Genomic DNA, 25,666 nt, shown 5'->3' with positions numbered 1-25,666 from the left:
CATCTTCTTCTTCTTCATATTCCTCTTCTTAATTAAGAGGCAGAGAAGGAAACCACAAATAACATCAACTACTACTTCATCTACTCCTATTCCTATACAGAAAAAAAGACCAGTGAAGAAGAAGAAGAAGGAACTATATATTATCATCCATATATTTGTAATTTATAATAATTAATATAAATTAATTAATCAATGGGGAGGTCTCCAATGAGCAGCGGGAGCGGGAGCAGCAGCAGCAGCTGCAGCGAGGAGAGTGGGGTGAAGAAAGGGCCCTGGACTCCCGAAGAAGACGACAAACTCATCAACTATATCCAGAAGCACGGCCATGGCAGCTGGAGAGCTCTTCCCAAGCTTGCTGGTATTTTCATTTTATTTCAATTTAATTATATATATACATATATGGATTTAATTAATTTAATCAATTGAATGAATTACCATGGATGCACGCAGGGCTTAATCGCTGTGGAAAAAGCTGCAGGCTTCGCTGGACAAACTACCTAAGACCAGACATCAAGAGGGGCAAATTCTCCCAGGATGAAGAGCAAACCATTCTCAATCTCCACGCCATTCTTGGCAACAAGTAAGTAATTTCATATATATTTGAATTTTTTTTAAATTTAAATAGTATCTTTATATCATATGTTTTTAGAAAAAACAATATTGTATTTTATTGAATATCGTAGGAGGTAAATAAGGCTGATTTCAAATTGAAATACTGCTTTCTTTAGTAAAAACATAATTTTAGTAATACTACTTTCTTTTTTCAATGAAATTAAAGAAAAATTATTTATAATATGAATTATGGTTAAATTTACTAAAATAATATTAAGAAGAGACGAAAATAGCAAAATATATACATTTTGGCGAGACAAAAGGAGTATTAACTATCATTATTATTAATACTATTACATAGATGGTCGGCTATTGCGACACACCTGCCGGGAAGGACAGACAACGAGATCAAGAACTTCTGGAACACTCATCTCAAGAAAAAGCTTATCCAAATGGGCTTCGACCCGATGACTCACCGCCCCCGCACCGACTTCTTCTCCGCCCTCCCGCAGCTCCTCGCCCTCGCCACTCTCATCGACGTGCCGCCGCCGCCGCCGCCGCTAAATTGGCCAGAATCCGACCCCGTCAACATCGCGCGTCTAAACCACTTACTCCACTCCCTCCTCCAACCCTCGCCATTTCCTCCTCCGCCGCCGCCGCCGCATCAGCCCCTTGCTTTTTCCGACATGGTCGCCGCCTCCACCGCCGCCGCCAATTTCGCGCACCTCGAAACGACGGCGGCGGCGGCGGCGGCCGCCATGGGAATGGAGCAGCCGATCGACGAGTTCTCGCATCTGCCTGACTTACGAAGCGTCGGCGATCGGAATTCTGTGGAGGATTTCGGCGGGGAGAGCTCCATGTGGATGGAGAAGATTGATTTACAGCAATCGCCGCCGTCCGCCGCGGCGGAGGCGGCGGCGGCGCCTGCCGAGACGTCCATCAGCACGGTCGGTACTTACGGCGGCGATCAGATTTGGGCTGAGCTTCTGGATGATCCTATTTTCCATGACATTGCCTAATTTTCTAATATAAATATTATATATATAAAAATAAAATGTGTTAATTATTTTAGTTATTTTGGAGGGAAATTAAATATATATATATATACATATATACATATATATAACCGGGTTTGGATGTTAATTCCCTATTTCAAAGAAAAAAAAGGTTTTTTTTTTTTGTTATATATATACACATGAATTTACATTTCCTCGATTGATTATTTTAATTTCATATATACACATGAATTTAAATATATATGTACTACAGATGGACACAATTTAGCGATTAATTGGCTGATATATAATTTTTATATTTAATTAAATTTCCTAGGATTTAATTTAGAAATTAGGGTTTCTATTATACACATAGTGCGGTGTATAAAAATGGACGTCAAAACGGTGACGTATTGCATGGATTCTCAATGATAAGAGTGGGTCCGAAAGTAGTTAAGAAGCAGCGAGTTTATATAAGAATTGGTACATGTCCTTTTCTTACCAACGATAATGAAATTGATGGTTCCATTTATTAATTTCATGTTGTCTCAAATTACATAACTCTAAAATAAAACAAAATTATATTTTATGAAAAGTGAAATATTTAACGTTATATTTTAATTTGTGAAAAAACTATTGTTAATAAATAATATTAAAAGTTCTGAAAATTTATATGATTGAATTATGAACCACGATAATGAAATTTCTCAGATTTTTGGATAAATTCATTTATATGATTGATACTATTTAGTCCAATACATGGGGAAAATATATATATATATATATATTTTTTAAAAATTGATGTATTATATTGCTGTTTCATAAATAATTAATTGGTAGTCACCTACTTCATTTTTGTTTTCTTATAAAACTTAAATTAATAGTCTTAATTACAACATAATGAAAAAGATAATGGATGATTGGAAACCTATTTCACGACAGTAATTTTCCTTGAAAAGATCTGTGTAATATAAAATTATAAACTGTTATATAGCTTCTGACAAATATATATGTCATATATTTTTTATTTTTTTTTCTTTTTAAAAAAATTGCATCTTTTACGGCAAGTAATTAAGTCAATTCTTATTTTATATAAATTAATTATCTGATAAAATTTCTTAGTAACTGTGGAAAAAAGTTTATAAATTGATGGGACAAAAGTTTTATTTATTGACACACGCAAATGTTAATCATTATAAACAATACTTGAATAATTCTTAGAATGATGAAATTCATTTTCAAATTGGAATTTATGTTAAAATTTGAGAGTAGGTCCTTGTTTTTTTCATAATTATTTGAACAAATTTTATTTTATTCTACTTGATACTCTAATAAGGATTTAATTCTAATAATTTCCATTTGGTACCATGACAAAGGAATACCTTTTGTGATATTTTCAATTTAATTGTTTTTGCAGTGTAATTCCACAATTTTATATCAAAATATATTATTTTCACTAACAAAAACATAACATCCAAATTAACTACTATAAAATACAAGTAAATAGTTTGCTTTGATACCCTGATTTGATATTTTTATGTAGAATTTATAATATTTATTCCACAAAATATCCCCATATTTATTAATTGAAAATTGATTTATTTATCTTAGAAATGGATTATTATTATTATTATTAACAGATTTCATGTACAACATAACATTGATTATTTTTTATATTAACGAATTACATATATCATGACGTAAATTAAATAATAGTGTAGAGATTTTACAGTGAATCAATTCGGAGAGTAACAGAGAGCCGATTAATTATAATTAAGTGATTTTGACAAATCAAACTATTGGTTGAAACGAGTAGGTAAATATTGCTTCATATTTTCTTACAGGAGATTGACTATTGAAAGCCACTTAAATTACCAAACCCTTAAATATAAATAAATGTTCTAGAACAGTATATTCATTCATATATAAATTATAATTACATACAAACAAAACAAAAAATATTTGTGTGTCAATGGACTTCAATATATATATATATATATATAATTGTAATGACAAGCTAAGGTTGAATAACTTCTTACAAGCAATCCACACACACAACACATATCACTAAATTGTAGAAAAAATAAAATAAAATGAAATGAAATATATATAATGATTTAAAGTCAAAGCATTTCTTGTCAAACAACTTTCGAACTGTTACATAATTTATCAATAAATGCTTAGGTACTATCTATATCATTTACATGAATTGTCACTACCTAATCCACCATTATTATTATTGTTATTAGTATTATGTAATAATATAATTTCCTCTATATTTGGCTTTGACAATAGTGAATGGATTGCGTATGAACTATATGAGACTTAACTTAGATTGAAATTTACTTTAAGAGTCAATAATTTCTTTTATCGATAAAAATAGGATCGGGCATCAAAAGAAGACAGTTTATTTTGCTGATCATACAATATTTTGCTAAAGTTTGAAGATCGATATATAGTTATATTTCATATTCAAAACATAAGCTCATCTTTAATTTTAGAAATTCTTCTGAACTAATTACTTATCATTTTCACTCTATTTTTATGTGCTAAGATTGATGAATATTATATTTTAATGATAACTAATAGTATTTTATATATGTATACTATTTTTCTGTTAATGTATAAACAAATATAATGATATGAATATAAATAAGTATAAATTTAAATATATTTATTATATATGTATGTTGTGAAATTTATAGTTACTAAAAAATAAAAATAAATATTAATTTAAAAAAAAAAAACCCTTTAAGATCAACGGTTTAGGGTTTGTTTATATTTTTAGATAAATGTGTTTTTAGCTGTAGGTAATTGTATTGATAATATAAAAAATATTATTTTGTATTGAATTGTTGATTTTTTATAAGTAGATAAAAAAAATATATATATTTAATAATATATTTATAAGTAATCATTTCATTAAGAACAAATGACATTGAAGAAGTCAAGATGAAGATCACATGAATGTTGAGCTAAAATTAATTTTCAAACATTCTATTATATATTCTTAATTGTATTCAATTTCATTTCAAAGATAACAAAAACACGTCCGCAATTGTGTTCATATTTATTGAACGTAATTAGTTTAAATTAGAAGCATGCCCGATTTTGTTATATATATATATATATAATTGCATTTTCCTACCAAAGAATAAAAAATAAAATAAATCTCATTTTAGAAAAAACAACTTATAAAGCATTCCCATCTCCATATTTACATTCTTTAAGGAAGAAAGGCATGTCAAAATCGCTCGAAGCCCTAGCCATGTCCGGCGCCAATATATTGTTGTTGAGAGGTTGCACGTTGTCTATAAGGCGAAATTAGACATGTTAATATATATTAGATCATTTTAATATTTTGAAGATTTATTAGTGGATATATCCACATGTAAGATTTTTATGTTTTATTCTTATGGATTTGTAAAAAATTGAGTGTCCAATGTAGATATTTTGTAATAAAATCTGACTGAGTACCACTTGTATTATACGTAGATCTTTTGACAATTAATATATGGATATGTTGTATATATGTGTGTGTGAGTGAGTGAATGAGTTCCACGTGATTAAATTGTATATATATAACGCCATAATTGTCAAAGTAAGTCACGTTATACTTGTGGCCTTTAATGCTATAATATCAAAAGGACAAGATTAATGGGATACAGAGTTTAAATTTAATTATTTTCACCTCATAATACAAAAGAAATATTCTTCATTAAGTTAAAATTTGCTCAAATACTATGTTAATTGTAGCAATATCGAACTCAAATATCATAGGCATAATAATAAAATCAAAACAAAAGTCACATGATTGTTGAGCAAAAATTATAATTCAAGGTCAATTATTCTATTCTTTGTTCAACGATTATAGTTATAATTTCTTCACTCGGCGCGTTCATACAAGTTGAACTTTGTTTGAATTTTCTAAACTAACTAACTATATATACTAGCATACTAGTATGCTTTCATTTTCCATATAGAACAAATACTTCATACACACAAACAAACTTTCCCTTTACAAAAGATTCGAAAAATTCCCCTTTTTTTTTATTTTTAATCAAATTAAAGCAATGTCGATTTCACTAGAAGCCCTAGCTATGTCCGGTGCCAATTTCTTCGAAGATGGATTTGATATCGAAGAATGGGAGCTAAAGGAGTTAGAGGTTCCTCACCATTTGCTAGCCGAAGAAGAAGAAGAAGAAGAAGGTTATCAAGAAACCCCTATTTTCTTGGAATTACAAGATAGTAATTCAAAAAATTGCTACAATTCAATTCTCGAGGAAGATTATGAAAATGATCACGAGAACAATGATATTGAGAAGCAATCGAGGAAGCCCTATTGGAGTTTCGTTAAGAAGATGATTTTGGATCGATCATTAAGCTATGCCATTGTAATTCTTTCGACTACGGTTTTCTTTCTTACACAAAAGTATAGGAAATCCAGAAGCTCGTGCAACATAGATTGCTTTCGCTTAATCGTATATGTTCTTGTTATTAGGATGATGTATTATTTCATGTGACTAGCAATTGTTCATTTTGTAGGGTTTTCTTTCATTCATTCATTTGTTGAGACTTGGTTGCCTCAATCTTTGTAATAAAATTAATTAGGGTTTTGCATTTGTATACATTGCTCAATTAACATCAAATTATTATAGCAGATTATGACAAAATAAACATAATCAGTTCCCATTTTTTAAAAAAGAAAGAAAAAATGGTAAAGAATTTATTGTGACCTGAATTTCATGTGTTTCCTGTGAAATTTTGATTGCATCATCATATACATGTCCAACCTGTGAAAAAACTTTCACAAATCACAATTTCCCCTATTTTAAGTACTAATTGAAATCTGATATGAAAACTTATGTGAAAATTGTGAAATAATAGATTTTTAGTAATCTTAAAAGTCTCATATTAGTAAGAAAATTTTAAAAAAAAAAAAAATCGCAAAAATAATCAAAGCATGAGATATTGTTTGTGTTAGTATGTGTGGTTTTTTTTTTTTTTTAACTATTTAATCTATAAATTATTTCATATAAAATAAAATAAATAATAATTACGTTCAACACTTATTTTTTACTAAAAAAACATAATATCAATCACGATATATTTTCATCTCAAAAATACAAACAAGATTAAACACAAAAATGAAACACCCCATAAATATCCATGAGGGGACTAGGTTGGAAATATATCGAAATTAATGAAGCAGAATAATAATAAATCAATTTACAATGGCCAAGATTTAATTAAAAAAAAAAAAGTGAAGTTTTTCTCGTTCATCAAGGATTGTAATAACGGCCGCGGCAGCCACACCTCCACACGAGTGGCTTGTAATTGGAGCACCCGCTTTCTTCCGGGTCCGGGTCGACCCGGGTAGTGTATCCGGGCAGGATCGGAACTTGCACTGCCTTGCATGGCTGGCACTGATTGCAACTGTTCCGACAAGCCGGTGGCGATGATCCCAACCTCGCCGATCCCTCCACCTGTCCATATATACATACATATACCCATCATATATATATATATATATGTTTTAATTTTTACTATTTTTAAATGAAATAGATATTGAATTCAAAATTTTTTATAAAAATAAATATGTTGATTAGGATTATAATGATGTGTTGCATACAAAATTAAGGAAAAAAATTGTACCTATTGTATGTGTATATATATATATATATATATAATTATTTATATGCATACCTTGCAAATTGGCGTGGGGTTTGACAAACTCAATTGGAAGATGAGGAGGAAGAAAATCGTAATGACGAAAATTCTCGTGTTTTTTATTGTCATGACATGAGATGAACGAGTGTTCTTTTTATTTTTTCCTTTGTCAAGAGAAGGGTTTTTCTTGTTGAATGAGGAAATGATATATATATAGTTCTAGCTATACATATATATATATATATAGAGAGAGAGAGAGAGAGAGAGAGAGGGAGGGAGAGAGATAATTAATTTGAAAGATTAGTATCCAATTATCCATCCACCTTAGTTACATTACTCATTTATTTGAAAGAGACAAATGAAAAGTGTTAAAAAATCCCTTCGTCCCATAACTAGATATTCATTCACTTTTTGCAAGTAGGTTTAGGAATATTAGTATTATTATATTGAGATATTGTAGAAATAAACAAATGACTAAAATAACCTTATTAGTATGTGTGATATAAACATAATGATATTTGTGTAATATATTGTAAGTTGCAAAGGTATTTGCAATGTTAGGTAGACAGTACATTTACTAAAAACAAGAAATGGATACTTTGTTATGGGACGAATGAAGTATTATAAAATACTAAATTAAATATTTATTTTTTATTATAAATATTAAATAAAAATAATGCAAAGCATGTTAGTTGATTATATTATAGTCTCAAGAAATATGATGATTGATTGAAGAGTTATGGAATATATAATTTGAGTGTAAAAAATAGTTATACGAGTGTACATTAAACATAGTATGCAATTACCAAAAAATTATATCTTGACTGAGTCAAATAAAATATTAATTTAAAATCAACAGCAGCCCCAATTACTAAAACCAAATTGGTCTTAAATTTATCACATCACACATATAAAATAAATAGATTCTAAAGGATTATAAGTTATTTGTCAAATAAGCACATTTGCAAGATTATATTAATTTTGGAGATAAGATTTTTTAAAAAAAATGAAAATGGTTTGATTTGATTAATAACTAATATGATATGATTTCTTAATTAAGAAATAAATAAATTGAAGAAGATTGTAGGGGTCTCCTAATTTTGTTAGTTGTGAAAAGACATGCTTCATTAGAATGCCATTTAACTCCCTTAATTAATTTAAATAAATTGTAGAGTAATTTCCACAACTTCTAAATTATTTAAATATTGTTATCAACATCCAAATCAAAATTTAAATCCTAGATTTTGATGTCATTTAATGTCAACTGCAATCATTCATCCCATATTTGTTCTATTTTGTTGGAAAATAATACGTGGCAATCATCCGTTCAGCCACGTCATCATCCAATTTGGTCCTAGTATTTTGTTTTGACCCATTCGAAGGCTGCAAGAACTAAGAAACATCGACACTCATTTTATCACCAAACATCGATTCGTTGCAACAATTATTGCCGTGTAATAATATTTTCCCTAATTCTAATTTTATTAAAAAGATATGAGAAAAAAAAAAAAAAAAAAACAGAATTCTTACAACTCTCTTTAGCCAAGAGAAAAGCTTCCTGTGGATGTGAGTTATGTCATGTTCTAACACAAATTCCTTCTAGAAAAAACGTCGAAAATGTTCGAGTTTCTCTACGAAAGCTCCGCCTTGGTTTGCTTCTGCAGCTCGGGAGTTGGGGTCGGGTTTATGTCCAGCTTTCGACCTCGATCTGCAGATGATTTAGAGGGATCGGGCGATGCTTTTGGATCTTTGGACAGTAAATGTTCGTTCTCCCACAACTTCCCGGCTTTCCCTATTGCAAGAATTAGCTCGAGCTGTTTTCTTTGTTGCTCCTAATACAAAACATCGTACGAGATAAGATCAATGAAAAATATTTCGGCCACAGCTATGAATCTAATCAACAGTATATACATTTACATACATATATATATATATAGATCACCTGCATAGCCAGGAGAACCTTCTGGATTTCGCAAAGCTCCTTTTCGAGAATGTCCTCTTGGGCTGCCAATGCTCGGGTAGCCTCAGAATTCTTCTGCGCTAATGCTGCCATCTGAGAACAATATCATCCATGAAAATCAGCATAAACACGATTCAATAATCATTAACCAGAAAATCACAGGACAGCTAAATTTTAGACCAATTTTATTAACCAGCAAAATTGATCGAATCAATCCTCAAAAGGGGCATCGATGATGCTCTTCACATTCATGTTATTGCCTAAATCTTAGGGTGTGTTTGGCTTTTGGGTTTCAAAACCAAATCACCACAATTTAGTCTGCTGAGTTCTTCACTTACAAAACATCCCCAAATTAAAATTTCAATCTCAAACCAAAATCAAGCAAACCCGTAAAGCTCCTCCTCTGCACTCATCTTCTTTACTAGCAAACTTTTCAAGAACTTAATAGACAGACAAGAAACGAAGCTTGGGACTTTAGTTTCAAGATCAAAGTTGAAATTTCTCGCAAACCAAATCAGTTTACTCAAATGTCGAACAAATAAGCACTATAACTGAGCTACCTTGAGTACCTATTACCTCCTAAGAGCCAAAAATGGCGCCTGTTAACATTGAAGGTATAAAAATCAGCTAAAGATCATACAAGGGATTCATTTTGCCCTAATTAGATGGCAAATCATCATCTCTGTTAATAATCCCAATCAGTGACTAAAGCAATGAAAGACAAGATCCTCAATGCAGTGAATCAAATTTATCATTGATCTATAAAATCCATATTCAAATCATCATCAAAGTTACCCATTGAAGAAAATCACACAACATCGAACTCTTTTTCAAACAAAGGTACCATAGCCACATTTGGAAAGACAATAAAATGGCAATTTGCTTTCATTGGAATCTTTCTTGAGAATGTATAAAGCAATTTCGAAATTACCTCTGCAATGGGTTCTTTGAGCGTCTTCCGGGTGACCCGAACCCGAATTCCGAGCTTCTCAACCTGCCTAGACAAAACCCTAATTATGGTGGCCGAGCTCCGGAGGTCCTCCTCCAATTTCTCCACTCTTCCCAACAAATTTGCTCCACGAGAGCCCGATCCCTCCGAAAATCCACCGCCGGAGAGCCTCCGCCATTGCCGCCGCCTTATAACCGCTCCAATCGCGGCGGCGCTGGCCAAAACCCCAAACTGCCAGACCAGAATCCCTAATTTTGGGAATCCGTCGCTCAGCGCCACGTAAACGGAAATCGCGGCGGAGGAAGCGAGGCAGAGGAACTCGAGAACGTGGAGCAAGCCGTCGAAGTTGAAATCATCGATTAGGCTCTTCGAGGCGCCAAACGATTGGTCGAAAGACGCCTTGATTTTCCGGACGGGAGAAAGGCGGGACTGTGGCGCGGAGAGCGTGAAGATCGGGAAATTCGTTCTGGAATTCAAAAATGGCGGAAGTTTGGGACTCAACAAATGGATCGGCGTAAACAGAGCGCGACGAGGAGTAGCGGGAGGATTCCTGTTGGCGACGAAGGATTGAATTGCCAGCGACATTCTGCGGCACTTTCGGATTAACAGATGATTAACCACAACTGATGTAACAATTGCATCATTTCTTGGATGAATCGCTCAGACTGAGACTCAGAGAGAGAAAGAGAGGGAGAGGGAGAGAGAGAGAGCGTTCAACGCTCGACGACGAAGAGAGTCCGGAGGCACACGTTAGCATTTCTAGTGCTGGATAAGATAAAATGCGCCCATCTAAAACTACACGCATTATTTTTCAAATCCCAAGGGCTTGTTTGTTTAAATTTCATACTAATATTCTCTCGTTCCTTTTAATGCATTTTATAAATTTTTTAATAAATTGAAAAATAATAGTAATATTTTGTAGAAAATATATATTTATAATTTAAATAAAAATTAAAATATTTTGATATTAATAATATAATTTTAAATATATATATATAGTATTCCCTCTATCCCATATAATAAAAACCAACATTTGAATTCCGATACAAAAATTTAGATGGCCTATATATCCAACGGGGAGGAATATTATTTATTTTAAAGAATCATAAAATCAAAATTACTGGTTTAACTTAATATCTAAATAAAAAGTCATCATTTTGTAAATTGTAAAGCGACCAATTTCAAATCAAACTCAATTATCCAAGAGAATAAGATCTAACAAGTTCGACAACGGCACTAAATAGTTGTAGCAAAGTTCAGTCCAAATTGAGTGCAACAAGTAACTACAAATACATGTCCCCCCCCCCATCGATCAACAAATAATGCTGCTAAAAGTATCCGACACATCAAGTTTCATAACATTCGCCGATCCGAATACTCGTCAAACAAACACACGAGGCACAGTGGAACAAGCACAAATCGCGCCTGACAAATTATATAGCCAGACTCATAAGGCGCTAATTTCAGTTGTTACCTCAGTACAGCTTGCTTATTCTAATCAAAGCGACATACGTACGTTTGTACTACTTCAGTAATAAGGCATGTAGCGCGGCGCACGCCTGAACCTTGGAAACTTGCTGCGCCAAAGATGAGAGACGTGGATTGGTTATCGAGATTATATTTGAGATTAAATCATTGGAAGAGGACAAGGAACTCACCCATAACCGTAGGAGGGGTAGAAATACGGGGGCGGATAAGGCCTCCTGAACCCGGAAAGGTAAGGATTGAATCTTCTTGGGCGATACTGTTTCATTCCCGGGACATTAGTTCTTTTCACCATAACCTGCAATTTTAGGATGATAAATCGATTGAGTGACAAAGCACAAAGGTGTAGGCATGTATAATGAGCATTAGATTTGTTGTAACCTTCAGCTGGCGTCCGTGTAATTCGGATTCATTCAGCTGCAGGGCTTCCTGTATGGCTTCTTGTTCGAGAAATTCGACATATGCAAATCCCTTAGGCTGCCCAAACTTGTCAGTCAATATAGTCACACGATTTACTGTTCCGCAGGATTGAAAATGCTGCTGAACTTCCTCTGGAGTACATGCATAATCCACCTGTTATATAAACTTAAATTAGTGGCAAGGCGAAGGGCACAAATAATCTCCTATTAAAAAGATTGAATGAAAGACGATCATATGATACATTCACCACGATTGTTCCATTTCCAAAGTAGCTAGTGTTATATTATATATAGCCTAATCACTAAATGAGAATATCCTATCCAACTTCTCTGAATTCGAAATTCTAGAAGCAGAATGAAAATAAGACCCCATCTGTCTAGCAAGCCTATATAAGTTACTAATGAGAGCGTGGCGAGCTAGTAGTATAACACAAAGCAACTATGTAGATCAAGAAAGAACAATGTTCAAGCATTTCATCAGTGGTCAGATCAATTTGGAGCTATGAATAATAAAAGAAAAAAGTCAAGAAATTTGGGCTCCCTTGTCTTGCTCCTGTCGTTTGTGGCAAGGAAACATTTTCTAATTAGCAATACCTAATACTTGAAACTCTTTCCATAAGAAAAAACGTAAAACCCTATCAGAGCCAACTCAGACTTTAATCAGAATTGACAAAACAGTTCAATGAGAACTGAAAATTTACATTTATATAGATACGTATAGTAAGAAATGTCCCCATAACTTAAAATAATAGGGTACCAATCATGAATATTTTTCCACTGCAAATTATTCTTGCTAAAAAACAAATTATAAGTTTATATAGGTGTGCACTCAAAACACATCAGAGGTGCTATAATGTCAAAGGACTAATAATGAAAGATATGAAAATCAATTAAACCACTGCAGTAATATGTTTTGCCTTCTACTGGAGCAACAAAGATAGAAACTGTTTTTCAAATGTCATGGGAATTGACTAGGTAAAATGAGGACGAAGCAGATTTGAGTCACAGACACCTCACCACACAAGGGTTCATAACCAACCAAAACTTGAATAATGCATCAGCAAGCACAATCAGCAATCAAACCAGGGGATTGGCATGGAAATCACCAACGAACCTTCAAAGGCACATGTTTTCCTCTTGCAGAATAGCAGGACCCTTTAGGGAGTTTTCACATGGTCATATTTGCCACAACAATCTTCAATGTATCAAAGAATACAAAAGTAGCTTCCTCTAAATTGGACAAAACCTTAAAACTCATTTGTATTCTTTCAATTATTCTCTTTCTTTTTTTCATCTACTTCTTCTTTCTTCTTTCTTTTTTGTTTTTGTTTACTCTTCTTCTCCCTTTTTTTTCATCCCCATTCTACTGTTAGATATTTCTTTTATCATTTTTACATGGGGAAATCACAATTTTTTTCTTTCTTTCCTCTCATAACTATTTAACTTTGGATTAAAGACAACCATTTTACAAGGCAACATACAGAGATACTACAAAAACACGAAATAAGGTTGCTGGAACTGCTTTCAGCATCACTAAACAAGGCTAACCCCAATGCTACTCAGGGATATGACCGACCCTGCGATCATAGTGAGAGGGATTAAGTTATTCAGGTAAAACAAAAGAAAACATGAGAAATAGAATTCAAATAGGTTATGAAGTCAATCTCCTCCTAATGGTGTTTTGCGGAAGTGAAATGATAAATCTTAGAAACAGTTGATGAAGCAGCATTATAAGCAGGGCGAGTATACAAGAGAAAACATGCTGCATTGAGATTATCATGTTTATTGCAAGTACACGTTCCAGTATTACTGTAACCTCAACCCCTTCAACAATCAGAAAATGCATCATTTGCTTTGTGCCCCATTCAAAATTTTAACACCAAATAAAAGTATTACTTAATTTTGTCACATCAACAGCATCTACTCCATTGACATCCACTGCACTATAGAACCACAAGAACCCTTTATCATTCTATCTCCTTATATACTAATGGAAGTGAAAGTTTCAATCTACTCCACATTTAGAACCCCACTTAAGTGTCAAACTATGCAAATTGCTACAAAGTACTTTTCTAAGGTGGAACTCTCTTCAGCGTCAAAAACATCTCAGAGACTCAGAAAATATTATCCAAAGACAAGCAATATGGAACAATATGAATATGCTGACAATATTTTATGTGTTGTTGTAAACTGTGATTCTGCATATGCAGTAAAAAGTAAGAAATGGTCATCAAAGAAGAATCCCAGATTCAAGAGCCAAACATCTCACTATCGGTAGGGGGTATAGTGTACACTGTTGAAGGTGTGAATTTTGTCAACGTTCAAGTAAATAAACAGCAAACAAAAAATGCAAGAAATGCTTTTGTAGACCATATGATAGAAGAAAGTTTCACAACAATCAACTTTAACTACAAGGTAGGATGAAAAGGTTTCTGGAAAAATAAAAAAATAAAAATGCATTGGGTAGAGTATTCAACAAAGAGTTAAAATAAATAGTTGAATCATACTGAGATGAAATCCACAATTGTAAACTTTAGCCTATTAGATAAAGTTTCTATACTCACATTGCCAACAAAGACAGAGCGTGAATCCACTTCCTCCTTATTACCCTGAGACGCAGAAGATGTGGCGGGATCTGAAACAACAGAAAGGTATGTAAAACTGGAGTTAGCAAAAAAATAAGATCTAAAAAGCATGTTAACTCATAACTCCTCTGGAGAGCCCTTCACAAGCTATAAAACTCCTTTTAGAACATATCTTTCAAGCCATAATTCCTTTTCTACTAAGGCTGTCATACTCGATTCCTTTCATTAACATGTGTCCTGCCAAGATCATAGTTTGTTCTTCATCATTACAACAAATATTTACCCCGCAGTCGTTTTATCGTTTACCTATATCTATATATTGCCGCATATTCATCATATGAATCTAAACAAAAACAACAAAAACCCAAATATTCCCTTTCTTAATCTGCTTTTTTCCAAATGATCATACTAATAATAAAGTTAAGTTTCTTTATATCGAACAACAAAGAAAATGATCTGGAATCAGTAAATCCATAATTCGACCATCGGAAGTTAAAAAATGGCAGAAAACCTTGTGCGGCGCCCATCTCCTTCTCAACTTTCGCCTGCATTTCACGAAGAGCCGCGGCTTCCTCCTCCATCTCCTTCAACCGCTTCTTCATCTCATCCAATTCCTAATAGTCACAGATCCAATCAAGCTTAAGCCCACAAATACTCAAAACTCTCCACCCCTTCTCAATTTAAAAAATAAAATAAAATAAAAATTGAAGGCGCACAAACCTTGGCGGCGGCGTCATCTTCGGCTGCCGCCATGTCGACATCGGCATCGCCTTCCATCTCGCCCTCAACCGGTATCTCCCCGCCGTAGACCTCATGCTCCTCGTCCTCCATATCAATTTCTCTCGTCCGATTGCTCGCAGAAAGAGGCAACCTCCGTTTGCCCCGACTGCATTTGTATACACGTGGCTTACTTGATTGGACTAAAATACCCTCCCTGAAATTCACAATGACCTTAATGGGCCATCAGTGAATTTGATTACTATAATAGACTGAGCCCATTTATGCCATTGGGATGGATAAAAAGTAGACATTATTTAGATTTTATGTTATTTCCTTAAAATTCAAATTTTTGAACGAAGTAAAAAAAAATTTAGAAAGATTATATATTTAAAAAAAAAAAAAAATCAAAGCAAAAACAAGCAAAATCCAAATGTGTGTTTACTTAAAGCTTGGTTTTGATTTTTTATTTGAAATTTAAATCTAATGCTATGTAAAATGAAAGAAAGTAATGTGTCATTTAGAAGTTTTGCAAAACCAAATTTAAAAAGGAAATAGTCCAATGCTATTAGTATTTATCATAAACACTACAATGTATCTTTGGTTATTATAACATATAAAAATATAACGGACATTTTGGTATTAGTATAAATAGTAAGATTTATTTTATATGTATATTATAAATTTATCGTATGTATTGTTTGATATATATTATTGTGGTATCAGCATAATAATCACCGCCGTACAATGTAATTACATCATTCAAAATTAATTTTATTACACTTCGAAACTAGTATTACTACTACTACTACCACTTTATTTGTTCGACCCTCCAATAAAAGCTTGAACCATAGGCTTAAACATCTCTAATCCTTTATTGATACCTAAGAACATTAACCTATACAAAATTACCATACCTATTAGTATGGCAAGGTCGATCCATTTCGAGTGTCCCATCTCCACTTGCCAAACATTTCTCAAGATCTCATCGCCATCGATCGTAGATGTTCCATGATCGTTGGGAAACGTTAATCCTTCAAACTCGTTCTTATATAACCCTTGATTCGCGTACTTATGAAACGATATATAGTAAATAGGATACTTCCATATAGGGCCCGGGAGATCCTTAGGCAAACGAAAAAAACCACCATTGAGCATCATGATACCTTGTATCCCGGCGCCCGTAATAATGCCCATTAGGTAGTCGGGAACAATCCTCGCGACAATCATCATTAGACTCTCCACAAGTATCATGCACGCAAAGAGTAGAAGCGCAAAGTAGATAAAATGATCGGCGCTCTTTTGGAGGCCGGTGAGGTAATAAGCTAAGGCTCCGGGGACTATTGAGTTAAGTAAAAGATATGGAATCGAAGATGTTGTGTTTGCGAATACAAATGCAGCTACTCCATAGTGGCCGTTGAGTCGTTCTATTGTAAATATCTGCAATTTAGAGTGTATTCACTTAGTGTTTTGTTCTTACATAATCTAAATAAATATTCTCTCCGTCCGGTAAAATCAGAGCATTTGTGTCTGACATGGAGATTAAAAAATATAAATATTGTATTGAAAAAGTGATAAAAGTAAAAAAGTAGTAAGAGGTGTTTTTGAAAATTTAGTTAGAATAAAAAAAATTGGGAGAAATAATGTAATAAAAACAAAGACATTTGTTCTAAATAAGTATTGAATGAAAAATAATAATTAAATGTTATTTATTGACTTTGTCAAAAATTAATAATTTGGTATATTTAGTGGACAGACTACAAAATAAAAATAAAAATAAATTTGAGGAATAAAAGGAGTATTATCTAAAAACATATCAAATATCATTATTTATAATAGTTTTAAGATTTTTTATACTTCACAGCAAAAACATCTAAAACTATAAATACAAAACAAGTACATTCCTAGTGAAAGAAATGTATTACATAAACGTGTGCTCTTATAGATATATGAAATATATTATAAGAAAAAAGTTAATTTGAAAATTACCTTCATATCTTCAACAAAAGAAGGAAATCCTCCTATGGCCATAAAGGTTAAAAATGTTGCAATGAACATTAACATAGAACCCCTTGCCTGTAAATTAAGTAAAAAGGTAATTTTGAACAATTTGTAAACCGGATAAATCTATTAAGATGATGATTTCATGCTCATGAACATCCATTTTAAAAGAATTACCTGAATTGATCCAAAACTATGGCCTATGTCGAAGAATATTGTCCCGACACACAAACACAAGGCAATATTTATAGCGAGACGAAGCCAATAATAGCCTAAATCACGATACATGTTCACGAAAGATCTTCGTGTTAGGACAAGGCATTGCGTGATGAAACCGGCGTGACTTTCTCTCTTTCCCATCGGCCCGTCATTCTATAAAACATGCAAAAAAACTATATAATTTATATGTTTCTCAAATTTGTCATTATGTTACAAATTAAACATTAATTTGCGCTAAAAGTTGAAATACATCAAGTGCTTTGTTTACCTTAGAACATATTTGGCGAACTTGTTGTTGGACATGTTGGTACGCATCGGACAATTTATATGACTCAACAAGAACATTGATAGCTTTAGTGGCGCTTATTATGTCACTGTACCCTTGCTCTACATCCTGATTCAAAGAATAAAGTTTATCATATTGAATATTGTAAGAACTAATACAAAATTAATAGTTTAAAAAAAAAAAATCTTTTGAATACTCACCATGTCGAAATCTTTATTAATTGTTCTTAAATAATGGTCAGATGGATTCCTCATCGATGGACACGGGAATCCATTTGAAGCAAAAAACTACCATAGACATAATCTCATTAGTATTTCATATAAATATATATCAATATATATATAAATATTGTCATTTTTTTACCTTATTTACATTTGAAAGTGAACCGAAGTAAATCATTTTTCCTGTCGATAAAAGACAAAGGCTATGAAAAAGTTCAAAAACTTCTGCACTCGGTTGATGGATGGAGACAACAAGAGTTCTTCGATCTTGTTTCGTCAGTTTCATTATGCGGCTCATGACATGGTAAGAAGCCGCGCTGTCTAAACCACTTGTGGGCTCGTCGAGAAAAAGAAGTTTAGGTCTCGTCAAGATTTCTATACAAATGCTTACTCTTCTTTTTTGGCCACCACTAAGTCCCTTTACATTCCATCCTCCGATTCTCGTATCGATGGCATCTTGTAAGCCCATATCGATAATAGAAGCTTCGGCTCTTTCCTTTTTCTCGTATTTGGACATCGTGTCGGGGAGTTGAAGAAGAGCTGAATAGTAGACGGCTTCTCTTACCGTTAATGTTGTCATAAGAGTATCTTCTTGAGTTACATATGCCTAATTAAATATAAAAAGTTAATTTGATTCAATATTAATAAAAATTAATTGCTCTAATAATATAGATATCAATGTTCTCCACAATTTATTTGTCCACAATTTATTTTCTTTTAATAAAATAGGATTTCGATTTTCTTACTGAAGTGCCAAATGCAAGTTTTTGCTTGAGACCATTGATGAGAATGTCACCTTGTTGTCTTGTGCTTGAATCTAATCTTCCTGCAGCTCCCATATTATATTAAACGTATATAATTAATTACGATTTCATTTATACATAAATTTTTAAAAATAATAAAAAGATATACATTTGATTTAATTAATATACTTTTTCCATCCTTTATAACTATATAAATTAGTTTTCTTTGTTAGTTTGTACAATCAATTAATAGTAAACAATTTCATTCACTTACAATTATTACTTTTATTTTAATAAATAATAATAATTTTTTACTATTTTTTTTTCTATTTGCCCATCATTTTTTTTATTAATTCTTTATTAAATTTCTATAATACTCACTTTGTTTTTATCTAACTTATTTTTATATTAAAATTTATTATTTTTCAATTTTTATGCTCAAATAAAATTGTATAATTAGTCGTGATAGATGAAGTACTTGATGTTATATTTTTTTTAAAAAAAATTGATTAATAGTGTTAAAATTTTCAAAAACATGTATATAAATGAATTTTTTTATTTTTTAACTGAAACTAAAAAATAAAAAAAGTAGTATTTTTTTTTTTTGTCTTCTAAAGATATATTTATATTTTTGTCATCAAATAATTTTTTGTCCTTTTAAATAAAAAATACCATTTTTTTTCTCTATTATATAAAAAAATTATTTTAACCCCACTTTTCTTAAAATCATCCAATTAAATCGATATAAATTTTGAAAATAAAAATAATATATATATATAAAGAAATTTATTTATGAATGATTTGTTTCTTTAATTTTAAATTTCAAATTTTAGTATTTGAGCTCTACTTTATTTCAAACAAATATATATTTTTCTCACCCAAAATATTCTGTGGTAGATTATTTTAATAACACAAACCAAAAATTTTCAACTGCTACGTCAAAACAAACATACCTTAGATAATTGATTATTACCTGCCAATGCATCAAGCAGCGTTGACTTTCCACACCCCGACGGCCCCATGACGGCGAGGGCCTCCCCCGGCGCCGCGTATCCGGTCAACCCCTGAAGAATCGCCCGCCGTCCCTCCGCCGCCGCCGCCGCCGCCGTCACCCACAAATCCTGCCACGTCAGATATATTCCGCCGCCCCCTCCTCCAGACAGCGACGGCGGCTCAAATCTCATCGATGCCGCTGATCGGAAGGACGCCACATCGGACGGCTCCCGATGGCCGACGCCGCCGCCGAATGGGAAGCCCAAACTCGCCGCATCGGAGGCGACGCTGTCGGAGTGGGTAATCGCCGGCGCCGGCGAGATTAGCTCCGAAGACGCCGCCGGAGTCCATAGCGGAATACTGTCGGGACTATCCATCGTCGATAACGTTAAATAGAACAAATAAATTAATACATATAAATAAAAAAATAAAAAGGAATAATTCGGATTATATAAAAAAAAAAAAAAATGAAATTAGAAGCTTTTATAGACTGCAGGAAAAGAAATGGCCTATTTATAGAACGGCCAACGTTCCCATCCACAAATAGGTATATATTAATTTTATTTAATTAAGTAGGTCTGTATTAATTTAATTTCTCTATGGGATCAAACGGTGGATTATTTCTAAATCGTTGGATTTATCTTTGATCTAAATTGTAGATAGGCTAGGGTGCTGATTATAACTATACTATAACTTTTGTGTTCGAGTTCCATTATTTTCATTTTAAAATATAATATTAACATATATATTTAAATTTAAATTTTTAAATATTTTCAAGCCAAAAACCCACTCCTAATAAAGTGAAAAATCGCATGTGTAGGTGTAGCCATTAATTGTTACTCCATCGTATTATATCATCGTAAATAGGAGAATTGTAAAATATCACTATAAAATAATTATAAATTAAAATTAAAATAGTTAAATAATTTAATTAATATTAAAAATATTATAAATTATGAAATTTAAAATTTGATTAAAATTTATAATTAATTTTTTTTTAAAAAAATGTAGAAATAACAAAAATAGAAAAAAATTGATATTTTATATGGGATGAAAGGGAGTATAAAATTACGGTTTTATATTTGATTTGGATCTGAAATTAAATTTTTTATTTGAATTTTAATTTAAATATTTTATTCGTCTACCGAATTTATTCTCACTCTCATTTTAGTCGGTCCGCTAAATTTGTCATATTATTAATTTTAGCAAAATCAATAAATCAATATTTAATTATTACTCTCTATTCAACACTTATTTATAACAAATATCACTCATTTTATTACATTATCTCTCTTCATTTACTTTAATTTTCAACAAAATTTTCAAATATACCTCCAACTACGTCTCTACTTTTATCATTTTGTCAATAAAAAATTTATTAATTTTTTAATTTTCGTATCGGTCAAACTATGCTAATTTTCATGGATATAATTTTCGGACAAAGTATGCTAATTTAAAGTGTGCTAATTTTCGTATAGGTCAAAATATGCTAATTTATTAAAAAAATAATATAATTTTATTGAAAATAAATAAATAATTTGATTTATATTTAAAATGAAAACAAACATATCAAATTCAATTGATGAATGTAAGAATGCCACGTCATTAACATTGCATACATTGAACTCGTGACGTGAGCATGACTCTAAGAGCATCTTTAATCCACGGAGCAGGGTTGGCTTATTTGGCATCCAACGCCAGCGTTGTTTTATTTTATTTTATTTTATTTTTTTAATTTTTAAAATTATAAATTTGACTTTTAAATTTAATTTTTATTTTTTAAAATTTTTAAAAATTTTATTTTAAATTATAAAAATAAAAAATTATTTAAAATAGTAGAAAAAATTAAATATTTGAAGAATAATAGTGAAAAATGAAATTATAGTTGAAGTAAAATTATTATAACAATTATATATTTAGAGTTAAAAATGGATAAAATAGAATTGATAGATTGGAGATACCCTAATCGAAATTAAACAAAGCTGATCGTATTCTGATGGCACCACTTCAATCATAAATACCTAATGTTCCCACCCCTTAATAAAAAATAAATAAATAAATAAATAATGGTTATCATTATTCAGAGTTTGATTTTAATTTATTTATTATATAAATTTGTAAAAATAAGTTTTTTTTATAAAATATTATACTCCCTCTTGCCCGAAATAAAGATGATGTTTGTTTTTTGCACATATATTTTTTAATATTAGTATTATAATGGATTGTAGTGAAAATGATGAAAATATAGTGTAATATAAAAGTAATGACATTTGTGTAATATAGTGCAAGTTGAAAGAGTATTTATTATGCTAGATAGTTAATACAATTACTAAATTAGGAAATGATAACCTTATTTTGGTACGGACAAAAATGGAAAATGACAACCTTTAAATGGAACGGAGGGAGTATTCAAAATTTTATTGAAAGAAAACTTGTAACAGCTAAGGGCCTGTTTGGTTCAAATGAAGTTGGGGGAGGAGAGGGATTTTAATAGAAGAGAGGGGAGGGAAGGAGAGGCGAGGAAAAATAGTATTTTTGTGCTTCGTTATAATTATTTTACTATTTTATCCATGTATTGTATAAATAAATAAAAAAAATAAAAGTATTTAATAAAATTTTATTAATTTATTAATAAAACATCAATTTTGATATGAGTGACTTAGTTTGTTTTAAAATAAGTATATATATATACTTATATCATATAAATAAAACATAAATAAAAATAAAATTATATATAAGAAAACTGAATCTATTAATAATAAAATAATTATTTTAACATAAATTTTATTTATCTAAAATAAATTAAAAGATAAATATCATTCATAGTGTTAAATAAATATAATATATATAAATATATTTTATTAATTAAAACTTAACTCTTAAAGGTCTAGATAAATGATTAAAATAAAATAAAATAAATTTAATTTAATTTAATTTATATAAAAATTTGTTTTATAATTTAATTACATTATAAAATTTAAAAATATTAAATTAATTAGTAATTATAAAATACGTATAATATAATTTATGTATAATTAAATACAGATAAAATAATATATAATATTAAAGATATAATACTCCTCTGTCCCGTTGGAAAGGTGACGTTTGCTTTTTATACGTAGATTTTTTAATATTAGTATTATATTGGAGTGTAGTAAAAAAGACAAAAATACCCATATTAGTATGGTGTAATATAAAAGTAATGACATTTGTGTAATATATTGTAAGTTGAAAGGGTATTTATTATGTTAAGTAGGTAGTACAATTATTAAATTAGGAAATGGTAACCTTGTTTTAGTACGGACGAAAATGAAAAATAGTAACCTTTCAATGGAACGGAAGGGTAGTAATTTTATAAAATAAAAACACAAACATTTTTCTCTCCCTTCCAAATTCCTCCAATTTTGAGGGAAACAAGTTCATTTTATATTTCCTCCCATCCCTTTCCTTCTCCACCACTTTGTTTTTTTGTAATTTTTTTCATTTCCTCCCCTCACTTCTCCTTTGAATTCCTCAAAGTGTTACTTCATCTGTCTCATAAATATAGTTTCAATTGAGTTTGGCTGATATTATATTGGTAGTTAATAAAAAGTATGGATAAAAGATTTTTTCTCTTCCTTGTGAGTGTATTAGTATAAAAAGTAGTGACAATTGTGTAATAAAAATAAAAAAATAGGAGTAATTTTATGGTGATATGGTTATTTATGAAAATAAAATTATTATTTTGGGACATACAAAAATAGTAAACAAGACTATTATATTGGGACGGATGAAGTATTTTATTTTATAAAATATCAAATTAAAATATTATTTAAACAAAAAGTTCAAATCAAAATTTTATTTCAAATCAATTTCAAATCACAATCAAACAATTCTTAAATCTTAAATAAACAAACGGTGTATTTTCTAAATAATATCAGTAGATAGTTTTTGTTCTTATTTATTTCTATTTTAATCATAACAAAAAACATTCATATATGTATTTGTGATTACATACAAATATCTAAAGAAAGTAAATTTTCTATAGATATCTCAAAAAATGAAAATTTTATTGCTTATAAATATATATATATATATCAATAATTTTCGCAAACTCAAGATATGATCAAATTTTAGTTTTTAAAAATTATTAGAGCAATTAATTTAACTTAAATTTGTCAAGAGAGACTTAAAATAATGTAATTAAGATCATCTACAAAGTCAAATTTAGAATCAAAATTCTCAATAAAATTAGTGAGAATTGTAGTTAAAGCCTTGGGATCAAGTGCTGATGTAGTATAAAATTCAGCACAAGTTGAAATAAATCTTCACCCTTAATTTAAATTTAATTATTTTAATTAAATAAGTAATCTAATTAATTAATGATGTAGATGAAATTCAGCACAGCTGAATTCATTAATTCAGCAGCTAATCCAACCTGGTAGTTAAAAACAAAATTCTCAACATAATTAGAATCAATTTAGAGCTCCCAGTGAGTTATAATTATAAACAATGGTTATAAATTTAATTAAATTAATTAAAAATAGATATAAAAACAAAAGAGGTTTTAAGTAAGTTATTAATTTACATTTATTAAATCTATCTAATGTTAATAAATTCATTAAAAATCGTAAAATGTTATAAATAAATTAAAATAAAAAAATGGCAACGGTTATGGAAAACGAAAATAATGTTATTTTTTTCGTCTTAGTTCAAAATACTATTTTTATCATTTTCGTTTGACTAATTCAAAAGTATTCGTTTCTTTTTTTACTAAAAGTAATCATATATTAATTTTAAAATATCCGTACTTTATTCATAAAGTTAAATAGCAAAAATGTCAAATTTTTTTATATATTTTTATTCATTAATAAAATATTATTATTTTTTAATCTATTATAAAACCTCAAAAAATCTTTCAAATAGGACGAACGGAGTATTTATTAATAATATTTTTAAAAATATAAAATTATATTTTTATTTCTCAAAAAAATTACTATTTATTACCAAACTTTTTATTATTCCTATTTTTTGAAAAAAAATAAAAGAAAAAGGAAAAAGGAAAGGAGAGTTGTGTTTGCTATTCAGAGGACTGTCATCATCACTCCAAACATGTACCCTATACCCCCACAACAAACTCATCCAACGGGGTCCTTCACTTTTCCAAAGCACCATGGACCTCAAATCCCGAAAGATCGACACCATTCATTACTTGGCCCCCACCTTAATCAATGGTCCAAATTCATTTCCTTGGCCCCACCAAGAATCATCCCCTGAAACAAAACTTCAATCCCAAAAAACCCACCAAACCTATATATTGTCGACACGTCTCCCGTACAAAATAAAATTTTGAGTTGTTTGTTTAATGTTTTTCTGCCATACAATATTTAAAAAAAAAAAAAAAAAAACTTGAAAATGTATATTTTACAATAAAAAATATTTAAAGTTATAAATATTAAATAAGGAAAGAAAATATCATATTCAAATAGTATTGAAACAAAATTGCACCTCATCCGTTGTCGAAATTAAACTAATTTATTTTTTATACCTATTTTTTATTTTATATAAAACAATTTATTCAATATAAATAACTTTAAATAAGAATATATTATTATTATTTTTATATAAATTTTAATATCAAAATATTATTTAAATTTAACTTAAAATAATAATACCTTCTTCCCACAAAAATAATAACATTTGATTTTCCACGTAGATTTTTTAATATTAGTATTATATTGGTTTACAGTAAAAAAACACAAAAATGTCCCTGAGGGATAAAAAGGTAATAGACGTTTGTGTTGCAAGGGTATTAATCACGTTAGGTAGGTAGTAAATTATTAAATTAAAAAATAGTATGAACAAAAATGAAAAATAGTATCATTCTTATTG

At 30.4% G+C, this 25,666-nt stretch overlaps 5 protein-coding genes across 5 annotated transcripts; 2 read left to right on the top strand and 3 right to left on the bottom strand.

Moving 5' to 3' along the window:
• LOC127242074 (transcription factor MYB53-like) lies at positions 1 to 1,571 on the top strand. The gene is made up of 3 exons (XM_051261405.1): positions 1 to 358; positions 451 to 580; positions 914 to 1,571. Exons 1-3 carry the CDS (start codon positions 193 to 195, stop codon positions 1,569 to 1,571), a joined length of 954 nt encoding a protein of 317 aa, XP_051117362.1. The 5' UTR covers positions 1 to 192.
• A 3,986-nt stretch (positions 1,572 to 5,557) lies between these two features.
• On the top strand, positions 5,558 to 6,154 carry LOC127242342 (uncharacterized). The gene has a single exon (XM_051261846.1). The coding sequence runs from the start codon at positions 5,621 to 5,623 to the stop codon at positions 6,068 to 6,070; it is 450 nt and encodes a 149-aa protein (XP_051117803.1). The 5' UTR covers positions 5,558 to 5,620; the 3' UTR covers positions 6,071 to 6,154.
• A 2,586-nt stretch (positions 6,155 to 8,740) lies between these two features.
• On the bottom strand, positions 8,741 to 10,920 carry LOC127241918 (uncharacterized). Its single transcript, XM_051261188.1, has 3 exons — positions 10,109 to 10,920; positions 9,160 to 9,270; positions 8,741 to 9,049 (listed from the first exon to the last, which is right to left on the bottom strand). The coding sequence occupies exons 1-3, from the start codon at positions 10,709 to 10,711 to the stop codon at positions 8,849 to 8,851; spliced, it is 915 nt and encodes a 304-aa protein (XP_051117145.1). The 5' UTR covers positions 10,712 to 10,920; the 3' UTR covers positions 8,741 to 8,848.
• Positions 10,921 to 11,335: 415 nt separating this feature from the next.
• Positions 11,336 to 15,503, bottom strand: LOC127242265 (polyadenylate-binding protein 2-like). Its single transcript, XM_051261741.1, has 6 exons — positions 15,336 to 15,503; positions 15,127 to 15,229; positions 14,595 to 14,665; positions 11,993 to 12,184; positions 11,785 to 11,909; positions 11,336 to 11,703 (listed from the first exon to the last, which is right to left on the bottom strand). Exons 1-6 carry the CDS (start codon positions 15,444 to 15,446, stop codon positions 11,655 to 11,657), a joined length of 651 nt encoding a protein of 216 aa, XP_051117698.1. The 5' UTR covers positions 15,447 to 15,503; the 3' UTR covers positions 11,336 to 11,654.
• Positions 15,504 to 16,038: 535 nt separating this feature from the next.
• Positions 16,039 to 20,254, bottom strand: LOC127242183 (ABC transporter G family member 1-like). The gene is made up of 8 exons (XM_051261622.1): positions 19,776 to 20,254; positions 18,806 to 18,885; positions 18,202 to 18,666; positions 18,039 to 18,125; positions 17,821 to 17,946; positions 17,511 to 17,705; positions 17,322 to 17,408; positions 16,039 to 16,772 (listed from the first exon to the last, which is right to left on the bottom strand). Exons 1-8 carry the CDS (start codon positions 20,170 to 20,172, stop codon positions 16,149 to 16,151), a joined length of 2,061 nt encoding a protein of 686 aa, XP_051117579.1. The 5' UTR covers positions 20,173 to 20,254; the 3' UTR covers positions 16,039 to 16,148.
• Between the last annotated feature and the right edge of the window lie 5,412 nt (positions 20,255 to 25,666).

Source organism: Andrographis paniculata, unplaced genomic scaffold (assembly GCF_009805555.1).
Source record: "Andrographis paniculata isolate CXL003 unplaced genomic scaffold, ASM980555v1 Contig86END, whole genome shotgun sequence".
NCBI lineage: Eukaryota > Viridiplantae > Streptophyta > Magnoliopsida > Lamiales > Acanthaceae > Andrographis > Andrographis paniculata.
Note: the sequence above shows the minus strand (reverse complement) of the source record. Positions and strands in the feature narration are given on the sequence as shown.

What these genes read in the sequence shown, in the direction of transcription:
- LOC127242265 (XM_051261741.1), bottom strand. Translation starts at nt 15,446, where the DNA reads ATGGAGGACGAGGAGCATGAGGTCTACGGCGGGGAGATACCGGTTGAG. An exon ending in GCTCTGTCTTTGTTGGCAAT is followed by an intron (nt 12,185 to 14,594) that starts GTGAGTATAGAA and finishes TTTATATAACAG; the next exon opens with GTGGATTATGCATGTACTCC. An exon ending in TACACGGACGCCAGCTGAAG is followed by an intron (nt 11,910 to 11,992) that starts GTTACAACAAAT and finishes CTAAAATTGCAG; the next exon opens with GTTATGGTGAAAAGAACTAA.
- LOC127242183 (XM_051261622.1), bottom strand. Translation starts at nt 20,172, where the DNA reads ATGGATAGTCCCGACAGTATTCCGCTATGGACTCCGGCGGCGTCTTCG. An exon ending in TTCGCCAAATATGTTCTAAG is followed by an intron (nt 17,706 to 17,820) that starts GTAAACAAAGCA and finishes CATGTTTTATAG; the next exon opens with AATGACGGGCCGATGGGAAA. An exon ending in ATAGTTTTGGATCAATTCAG is followed by an intron (nt 17,409 to 17,510) that starts GTAATTCTTTTA and finishes CTTAATTTACAG; the next exon opens with GCAAGGGGTTCTATGTTAAT.
- LOC127242074 (XM_051261405.1), top strand. Translation starts at nt 193, where the DNA reads ATGGGGAGGTCTCCAATGAGCAGCGGGAGCGGGAGCAGCAGCAGCAGC. An exon ending in AGCTCTTCCCAAGCTTGCTG is followed by an intron (nt 359 to 450) that starts GTATTTTCATTT and finishes GGATGCACGCAG; the next exon opens with GGCTTAATCGCTGTGGAAAA. An exon ending in CACGCCATTCTTGGCAACAA is followed by an intron (nt 581 to 913) that starts GTAAGTAATTTC and finishes ACTATTACATAG; the next exon opens with ATGGTCGGCTATTGCGACAC.
- LOC127242342 (XM_051261846.1), top strand. Translation starts at nt 5,621, where the DNA reads ATGTCGATTTCACTAGAAGCCCTAGCTATGTCCGGTGCCAATTTCTTC.
- LOC127241918 (XM_051261188.1), bottom strand. Translation starts at nt 10,711, where the DNA reads ATGTCGCTGGCAATTCAATCCTTCGTCGCCAACAGGAATCCTCCCGCT. An exon ending in TCAAAGAACCCATTGCAGAG is followed by an intron (nt 9,271 to 10,108) that starts GTAATTTCGAAA and finishes TATTGTTCTCAG; the next exon opens with ATGGCAGCATTAGCGCAGAA. An exon ending in AGGTTCTCCTGGCTATGCAG is followed by an intron (nt 9,050 to 9,159) that starts GTGATCTATATA and finishes GTTTTGTATTAG; the next exon opens with GAGCAACAAAGAAAACAGCT.